The 10,491-nt window shown below is 40.5% G+C and overlaps 1 protein-coding gene across 1 annotated transcript; it reads left to right on the top strand.

The window, feature by feature from the left end:
• Positions 1–1,988: 1,988 nt before the first annotated feature.
• On the top strand, positions 1,989–9,575 carry ccni2 (cyclin I family, member 2). Its single transcript, XM_014136808.3, has 7 exons — positions 1,989–2,277; positions 4,055–4,202; positions 4,310–4,444; positions 4,536–4,610; positions 4,757–4,897; positions 6,455–6,691; positions 8,612–9,575. The coding sequence occupies exons 2-7, from the start codon at positions 4,089–4,091 to the stop codon at positions 8,960–8,962; spliced, it is 1,053 nt and encodes a 350-aa protein (XP_013992283.1). The 5' UTR covers positions 1,989–2,277; positions 4,055–4,088; the 3' UTR covers positions 8,963–9,575.
• The last annotated feature ends 916 nt before the right edge of the window (positions 9,576–10,491 follow it).

Here is a 10,491-nt window from a genome sequence, read left to right as displayed (position 1 = left end):
GGCAGACTCAACAGCCTTGGTTTCTCAAATGATTGCCTCGCCTGGTTCACCAACTACTTCTCTGATAGAGTTCAGTGTGTCAAATTGGAGGGCCTGTTGTCCGGACCTCTAGCAGTGTCTATGGGGGTCCCACAGGGTTCAATTCTTGGGTCGACTTTCTCCTCTGTAAACCTCAATGATGTCGCTCTCGCTGCTGGTGATTCTCTGATCCACCTCTACGCAGACGACACCATTCTGTATACTTCTGGCCCTTCTTTGGACACTGTGTTAACTAACCTCCAGACGAGCTTCAATGCTATTCAACTCTCCTTCCGTGGCCTCTAACTGCTCTTAAATGCAAGTAAAACTAAATGCATGCTCTTCAACCGATCGCTGCCCGCACCTGCCCGCCCCTCCAGCATCACTACTCTGGACGGTTCTGACTTAGAATATGTGGACAACTACAAATAACTAGGTGTCTGGCTAGACTGTAAACTCTCCTTCCAGACTCACATTAAGCATCTCCAATCCAATTCCTATTTCGCAAACTAGCATCCTTCACTCATGCTGCCAAACATACCCTCGTAAAACTGACCATCCTACCGATCCTCGACTTCTGCGATGTCATTTATAAAATAGCCTCCAACACTCTACTCAACAAATTGGATGCAGTCTATCACAGTGCCATCTGTTTTGTAACCAAAGCCCCATATATTACCCACCACTGCGACCTGTACGCTCTCGTTAGCTGGCCATCGCTTCATACTCGTCGCCAAACCCACTGGCTCTAGGTCATCTACAAGTCTTTACTATGTAAAGCCCCGCCTTATCTCAGCTCACTGGTCACCATAGGAGCACCCACCCGTAGCACGCGCTCCAGCAGGTATATCTCACTGGTCACCCCCAAAGCCAATTCCTCCTTTGGCCGCTTTTCCTTCCAGTTCTCTGCTGCCAATGACTGGAACGAACTGCAAAAATCATTGAAGCTATAGCTAGCATGCTAGTTCACGGGGTCGCCACCGCCTCCCGCCTGCTGTGTACCGGACTAGCTGGCTAAGCTAGCACACAGTGTCCTTCGCTACCGCCTGCTGAACACATGCCCCCTGCCGTCGTTTACGGAACTGCAGAAAACAATGCTCGACAGGCGGGAACAAAGGACACTGTCTAATGGTGTACGGCTAGTTACTAGCCTCTTCTTCAGTGGTGTTTATCGGCGGCTGGTATCCGTTGGTAAATGTTTAAGCTAGGACAGGCGGGAGGCGAGGGCAATCCAATACATTAGGTGGCGTTAATGCACAATAACGTTGTGCATTAACGCCACCTAATGTATTGGATTGCCCTCGCCTCCCGCCTGTCCTAGCTTAAACATTTACCAATAGAAGTATAGATGTAGGAACGTCCCGAATTGCAGGCCGCAAGTGCACCCTTCACCAGAAATGTTATCTATGGCAAATATGCATTTCTGCAACAGCGGTATTATGCCTACTTGTTTTGTAGTAACTGATTTATGTAATGTCCGTAGATGGTCATATTCTTTCCATCCTCTATGCAGTAGCCTAACAACATCTATGCTTACAGTTGTTTTTGTGTTGTGTTCTTGTTCCTTAAAAAAATATCTAGAATTGTGGTAATTTATGAAAAGAAGGCCTAGTGCTTGAGGGAGAACAACCGGCAAGCTTAGTCTACCCATAACATCCGACCACTGTTATAGGGGCTGGGGGCCCTCATAATGTTATGTCTCCTTTGTCTCTGGCTCAGAGGTGCTGCAGAAGGAAAACAACCCGATAAGGTTTCATTGTTTGAAACACAATGCCCAAAATCAGACGATTCGTTTCATGCACATGATAAAAGTAGCCTAGCCCAAATAATATTACTTAATAGTATTTTATAGTACATGTTGTAGGGACATTTTCGGTGGAGGCTCGACCATTTTGTGTAACGGATCCCGTATGTTTGCCCCACTAACACAATGTTTTATTACGGACATGATGAAAAGATAGGCGGAGTCAGGGGCATTCAAAACAGTCGCTGCTGGGCTAGATGTTGTTTCTCTCTTATGTGCAGTCTTTATTTTTTTTAATCATTTTTATGTAGTGTTTATACATCCGTATAAGACTGTATGAAATTAAGTATGTGTCTTTTATTTGGTTGTGAACTAGATTGCGAGGAAATCCTGTACTATTGTTACTGACAAATTCCATCTTGTTTGATTGCATAATCTTGCTTTGGTAAACATGGACGATTAAAACCGGAATATAAATGCGCCTGTTGTCGAAGAACATATCTGCATTTCGAAAGGTAAGAAGACTAATTGAAGAAATAAAGGGTAGAAAGATATCACGGCAGCATCTGAGATGCAAAACAAAAGCAATTGACTTCAGCTGCAGCTGTTCACTATCCCGCCCATATGTCTTGTTTTTATGCACAAGCAAAAGTGAATAACTTATGAATGTGCAAAATCGTTGCACACAGCATACGAAAATCCAAAAATGGCGTGCCTTAACAAGAATGTAACGCTTATTTCATGATTTCCTGCCTAGTCAATCTATCAATGGAGCGCTGTATGCTTTTGTACACTGTTGAAAAATCTCTTCGGTGCTTATGTACAATCCATTGCTGCAACCTGACTCAGGGGTAGACTTAACATAGTAAATGTAAAGATATTGCCCTCCATTTAGAATATGTTAGGTTTCGTATGTATTCATTTGTGGATGTCGTCCGTCCGTCATCCATTTCGTATTATATGTCACGAATTACAATTCGTATATTTTACGAATTGCAATTGGTACAATATATTAAGAATTTGCAATATGTTTGATATTTTAGGAATTCCAATTTGTTGTGGCTAACATTAGCTAGGTGGTTAGGAAGGGTTACGTAACATGTTAAGTAGTTGCTAAAGTTGTCCGTGATAAGATTCGAATACGCAACCTTTGAGTTACACACCTACCCATCCATAACCAAAATCATTGTATTTTCATCTGTTTGAAACTGGTGTACAACACCGAAAGTAAAAGACGCAAAAATGAAACTTAATAATGGGAAGCATAGAAATAGTACACATAGAACAGATCTACCGCCTAGACTTACGTTCGACTAGAATGACTATAAGTCACATTTCTATGTTAATTTTGTAGGGTCCCAGCTTTAAGTAACCTTCTGTTTTATGTAACCATTCCAAACCTAACATATACTAATGAGTGTCTATGTTAAGTCTAGTCTATGAGACGACCAGGCCGATTAGGTTGACACCAGTGGTGGAAAAAGTACCCAATCGTCATACTTGAGTAAAAGTACCTTAATAGAAAGTTAGTCAAGTAAAAGTGAAAGTCACCCAGTAAAATACTACTTGAGTAAAAGTCTAAAAGTATTTTAACTAAAAGTTTTAAATATACTTACATTTACTTTTGATACTTAATTGCGAAGATATACTTAAGTATCAAAAGTAAAAGTCTAAATAATTTCATATTCCTTATATTAAGCAAAGCAAATTTCCAGATAGCCAGGGGCACACTCCAACACTCACATTATTTACAAAAGATGCATTTGTGTTTAGTGAGTCTGCCAGAACATAGGCAGTTGGGATGACCACGTGTTCTCTTGATAAGTGTGAATTTCACAATTTTCCTGTCCTGCTAAGCATTCAATATATAACTAGTACTTTGGGTTGTCAGGGAAAATGTATGAAGTAAAAAGTACAATGTTTTCTTTAGGAATGTAGTGAAGTACAGATACCTCAAAAAACATATTAAGTGAAAAATACTTTAAAGTACTACTTAAGTACTTTACTCCACTGGTTGACACATTTTGCTCAGAAATCAGTTGTTTAGAATTAGACTATCCAAATTAGACATTTCTAGCCTGGGGAAAGTGACATTACATTAACCCTTTGTGAAGAAGAAAGGAGAACCTTGGGCTATTGATTGGACATTTCAGAAAAGGTTTCGTTGCAAAGTATCTATGACTTTGACTTTCAATGTAACCTATGAAGTTGTGTTTAGCTGTAATGTGATCCATTTCATTCTCCCACTGTAAATGGCATGGCCTGTAACACTACACGGTGTGTCCTTCTTAGGTGGTGGGGAACTCTGGCCGGCACCAAGGTCACAATGAAGAACCCAGGAGCTGCAGAGAACCAACGGTTGGTGGCGTTATTGGAGGATGCACTGGGCAGGGAGAATCGCCTCTGGAAAGTGCCAGTCTTCAAGAACAGCTGCATTCAGGTATATGGGCTACCATCTTGACTGAGCCTAATGTTTGACACAGTCTGACACATTCACCACACACCCCTGCAAAGTTCTGACCTCTTGATTCTTTCCATTGCACACAGGGTACTGACATTACCCCATTCCAACTGCAAGATGTGATCCTGTGGCTGGGTGAAATGTGCAGACTGTTCAACTTCTGTCAAGAAACATTTGCTCTTGGAGGCTGTGTTCTGAATAGACTTCTAGCAACAGTGAAGGTATGGAAATCTTCTGTTCTTGAAAATAATTCACAGCTCACATTCTGCTAAATTATAGAGGTGCTAAATCACCTTCTGTCTTCTGTTTCAGGCCCCGCCCAAATACCTGAAGTGTATCGCCTTCACCTCTCTGATTCTCTCAGCAAAAATCAATGAGGAAGATGAGGTGGGATTTTTATCTCTTGGAAGTTTATGAAAACATAATTGAACATAGTGACCATAAGTTTATTCTTTCTTATAATCAAAATAAAACACAACGCTAGTTTAATACAATATGTTTATTAGCTCCCTTGCTGATGTCTGTTGAAACAGGTGATTGGATCAGTCAAGGGCCTTGTTGTGCAGAGCGGATGCAACTTTTCAACAGCGGAGATTCTTCGCATGGAGAGGATCATACTAGATAAGCTGAACTGGGACCTGTATATCGCAACGCCAATCGACTTCATTCACATCGTAAGTAGCAGTTAATACGTCCTCACTGCTTTGACAGGCTCAAACACAGTACAAAAGCACAAGGGAACACACACTTCATCTTGTCAAAGATGGCCAATGTTAACTTCTCCCCGATAGAGTATTGGTCCTAGAAATTGTGCATTGATTTGACTTGTGTCCACCTGTGATATGTCTCTGTCCACACCTGACACCATTGACAAGCGGTCATCTAAAACTTAGTGATTAAGTGCAATTTAGAGCATAGATCAAGCCAAGGCACTTATCTGATTTACCTCCAGCAGTAAAGCAGAAAGTAGAACACTGTTATTTAACAAGGGGAGAGGCTTTTAAGATAGCATTTGTCCAACCCTAACCCACTTTCAAGTACAATCTTAACATAAATAACAATTTGCCTAGACTTGCCTAGTTAAAAGGTTAAATAAAATTAGATTAATTGGAATAGTACCGTGCTGTCATGTATGCATATTTACTGTCATAAAAAATGCCATGCTGTATAGATTGTTTATGGCACACTGGAGTTTGACATCTTGGAAAGATCCATACTTTATACTACACACCACAAACTGGAAGTCAAATAAGCCTCAAACACTAACTATTACCAGACATATTTCATCCTCAAGTCTAGTAGTAGACGTCTCTGCAATGTTACCATGGCAGACCACAGCCATTGGCCAACATCCTTGAACAGAATTCTATTGGTGTGAAGTAAAACGTTTAGGGCGGTTTCATTGTTTCACACCAGAGCCAATGTGAGAATTTCTTCAAATTTTAACATAAGATTGTTCTGAATATTGAAACATTTCAGAGATCGATGAATGTCTCACCAGTTAGTTGTGTGTAGATTATAGTTTAATCCATAAGAACTATTCCATATTGTCCTAGCTCACAATAGGTTTATTACAAAAATACAAAAAAAATCTAGTTAAATAAAAATAAATTCTCTAATACTTTTCAAATAAACTTTCCAACAATTACATTCCCCTGAAAATGTACTTTGCATTCAGCAACCAAAATAGTGGTCATATCTCCATTGTCTTTCAAACAACAATGGGTACTACAGGAATATTGTCACATACTTTCCACCATAACACAGTTGTATGATTGAGCTGTGGATTCAAAGATGAGCTCTTTCAACATTTCCATTATATCTGTTAAACGACAACCTGAAATTCTAAAGTTTTTCTTTGCGCAAACAACATGGCTGACTATTTGTTAAAGAGTGGAGACATGCAAATGCATTCACAATTTTGTGACAAAGAGAAGAAGAAAAAAGGTTTGGGCATTACAAATGTAGCCCCCCATGTTGGTTTTACACTAACAGTCTTAAAACAGGGAGACAGACTAGCACTGCACACAGCAAAGAGGGCATCACACCCCAGGCAAGGAAAGGGGGCAGATGGGGGGGTTACTAAGAAGATAATGTACTATGGGAATGGCTGTTAAAGAGAAGATGTGGAAAGTTGTCCATGATCGATATGATTGTGACGAATGAATGAATGAAACAGTGGATATGTATTAATGATGGTCTCCATCTTCTGTATTTTGTGATTATTGCAGTTCCATGCCCTGTTGATCTCTGGCCATCCCCACCTTTCGTCTGTGGGTGCTCATTCTCAGAAGAGGCCTTGCCTCCAGGTGGCATTGTGGACTAGGCAGGTGCAGCACTGTATGGCCTGCCACCAGCTATCACAGTTCAAGGGCTCCACACTAGCCTTGGCCATCATTACCTTGGAGTTGGAGAGACTCACCCCAGACTGGTTCTCAGTCTTCACCGATCTGCTGAAGAAAGCACAGGTAAGACACGCAACATCTCCCATTGGAGCTACCACCCCTCACACTGTTAAAAACACTTGGCTGTTTGCTGTCATGCTTTTGTGTTTGCAACCAAGTTGGTTCTCATGTCAGTAAACATTAGGGAAGTATGTTGGACCATATTACAAGTCAAAAGTTGACACACCTACTCATCCCAGGGTTTTTCTTTGATTGTAATATTTTCTACATTGTAGAATAATAGTGAAGACATCAAAACTGTGAAATAACACATGGAATCATGTAGTAACCAAAAGTGTTAAAAAAAATCTAAAAATATTTTGTGAGATTCTTCAAAGTAGCCTTTGACAGCTGTACACACTCTTGGCATTCTCTCAACCAGCTTCACCTGGAATGCTTTTCCAACAGTCTTGAAGGAGTTCCCACATATGCTGAGGACTTGTTGGCTGTTTTTCCTTCACTCTGCGATCCAACTCATCCCAAACCATCTCAATTGGGTTGAAGTCTGGTGATTGTGGAGGCCAGGTCATCTGATGCAGCACCATCACTCTCCTTGGTCAAATAGCTGTTACACAGCCTGAAGGTGTGTTGGGTCATTGTCCTGTTGAAAAACAAATGATAGTGCCACTAAGCGCAAACCAGATTGGATGGCATATCGCTGCAGAATGCTGTGGTAGCCATGCTGGTTAAGTGTGCCTTGAATTCTAAATAAATCAAAGATAATGTCACCAGCAAAGCACCATCACACCTCCATGCTTCACGGTGGGAGCCACACATGCAGAGATAATTCATTCACCTACTCTGCATCTCACAAAGACACAGCAGTTGGAACCAAAAATATTACATTTGGACTCATCAGATCAAAGGACAGATTTCCACCGGTCTAATGTCCATTGCTCATGTTTCTTGGCCCAAGCAAGTCTCTTCTTATTATTGGTGTCCTTTAGTGGTGGTTTCTTTGCAGCAATTCAACCATGAAGGCCTGAGTCTCCTCTGAACAGTTGATGTTGAGATGTGTCTACTTGAACTCTGTGAAGCATGTATTTGGGCTGCAATCTGAGGCTGGTAACTCTAATGAACTTATCCTCTGCAGCAGAGGTAACTCTGGGTCTTTCTTTCCTGTGGCAATCCTCATGAGAGCCAGTTTCATCATAGCGCTTGATGGTTTTTGCAACTGCACTTGAAGAAACGTTCAAAGTTCTTGAAATGTTCTGTATTGACTGACCTTCATGTCTTAAAGTAATGATGAGCTGTCGTTTCTCTTTGCTTATTTGAGCTGTTCTTGCCATAATATGGACTTTTACCAAATAGAGCTATCTTCTGTATACCACCCCTATCTTTTCACAACACAACTGATTGACTCAAATCCATTAAGGAAAGAAATTCCACAAATTAACTTTTAATAAAGCACACCTGTTAATTGAAATGCATTCCAGGTGACTACCTCATGAAGCTGGTTGGGAGAATGCCAAAAGTGTGCAAAGCTGTCAAGGCAAACGGTGGTTACTTTGAAGAATCTCAAATATATTTTCATTTGTTTAACACTTTTTTTGGTTACCACATGATTCTATATGTGTTATTTCATAGTTTTGATGTCTTCACTATTATTCTACAATGTAGAAATATAGTAAAAATAAAGAAACCCTGGAATGAGTAGGTGTGTCCAAACTTTTGACAGATACTATAAATCTTTCTTTCAGTTCACAATAACACTTTTTTTCTCACTTTTCTTTTGTATTTGGTCTTTGTATTTGTACGTTCCTGGTTAGAAAAACATTGCTGTCCATAACATTTTTCTATATTTCAATCTTATTTTTTTATTACTGTTGAGTTAAAAACAATGGATCCCACACAATCGACAACTGTCATGAGGTGTTTTCATTTTTACTAAACCCGTTTGCCATGTATGAGGAAATCACTCAGTGTTTTGTTTTTCTGCTCCAGATTCAGAGCACGGAGTTCATCCACTGCAAGGAGATGGTGGACGAATACCTCACCAGCCTGGAGTTCTCCCTACCAGCCAATGCAGTGTACATATTTGACAGCACCAAGATGACCAAGCTTCAGAATGAGGTGTCCTGGGAGCCTGCGGGCAGACCGGGTCTCGGGCAGACCAGGAGGGGAAAGGGAAGCCAGGGGGAGGGGGATACAGACAAGTTCTACGATGGTTTTAGGTGCCTATACAACGAGGGGTTGGCTCTGGAGGTCGACGGGGACAGTGATACTAAAATCCTCCATGAGGCCCACCAGAAGAATGTGTCCCCCTGCCCACCTCTCCACCCTGCTGTGAGCTAATATCCTGTTGGACTGAACTTGTCTGCATGTGTTGGGGATTGTTTTTATTTTGTTGAGGACCAAGAATACCTTGTCAGGAACTTGGTATTGCCTCTTCCATGACCTATTCAGCACTTTGATATTTAGAGGAGCTTTTTATATACATATAATTTTATAATTATATTTTTCAAGACTCATCTTTTGTTTTTACTTTGTTGTACTAAAACATGTTTGTTCTGTTGATCTTTCAAACAAGTTAATCACTATAGCTATTTTTACAAAATGCTTTGATTACAAATAACAGTGCTGCAAAGACATGTATTCTTTCATTTAAAGTTAGTCACATCCCAATGTGTGGAACTGTTATAACGTGCCTCTTTACTTACCACATTGAACTGAAGTATTATAGCTAAACATTTACAAGTTATGTTTGGGATACAGTGGAGTATTGTAGTGCTTTCAACTGTGAAATACATGTTTTTTTTGTTGTCAAGTTATAATGTAAATCATGTTCCGTCGTTGATGTTACACTGTTTTCCAAAGTGAAAAGTGTTAATTTCTTATGTCATTGGTTGTCAGAAAAGGCAGCTATGTTACTGTTATGTTATCTCCAGAATAAAAGCTATGACAAACATTCAGTTTCATGACCACTATCTCTTCTTTGTAACTGAAACAATAACAAGATCTGTGACTTTTCAATAAGCTGTCCACATGTATCCATCCCTTTCTACCCATCATAAAACTTGAAGGTTATGTAGACACTTTGGAAAAAATAATGTATTCTATACACACATTCTATTAAGTCTGCTGTTTCAATTGTTCATGGTAAATGGATGACAGCTCTCTGTTCTACTTCGAGTTGGTTCAAGACCACAATGTACAAGCCTTTTGTAAACTTTTTTTGTTGTAAATCATGTGGTGGGGGAGAACTCACACAGCAACTTCCTCTTTCACTGTTGTTTACTTCTTAATAGCAGAGGGTTATACTTTTTACTGTAGGGATAAGATGGGCTCTCTCCATTTTGCTCTATTGGTCTACAACTTATATAATTAGTGTACAGATGCCAGATCTTAACTTAAATCACTCTCCTTGCAGAGAATTTTTCTGATGCATCAGGAAATTCAAATGAGCCTTGTGATTGGCTAAAAATGAGCAGTTCTCTTTCTCCATTCGGAGGCAGTCAAAGTCCTTGGGATCATGGCTCGCTATCTTAGGGTGTTTTCACATACACTACATGGCCAACAGTATGTGGACACCTGCTTGTCAAACATATTCCAAAATCATGGGCATTAATATGGCGTTGGTCCCCCCCTTTCCTGCTATAACAGCCTTCACTCTTCTGGGAAGGCTTTCCACTAAATGTTGGAACATTGCTGCGGGGACTTGCTTCCATTCAGCCACAAGAGCATGAGTGAGGTCGGGCACTGATGTTGGGAAATTAGGACTGGCTCGCAGTTGGCATTCTAATTCCTCCCAAAGATGTCCAACAGGCTTGAGGTCAGGGCTCTGTGGAGGCCAGTCAACTTCTTCCACACCGATCGACAAACCA

The sequence above is a fragment of the Salmo salar genome, chromosome 13, assembly GCF_965601325.2.
Source record: "Salmo salar chromosome 13, fSalSal1, whole genome shotgun sequence".
Lineage (NCBI taxonomy): Eukaryota > Metazoa > Chordata > Actinopteri > Salmoniformes > Salmonidae > Salmo > Salmo salar.
The sequence above is the reverse complement of the archived record's forward strand: the minus strand, read 5'-3'. Positions and strand labels throughout refer to the sequence as shown.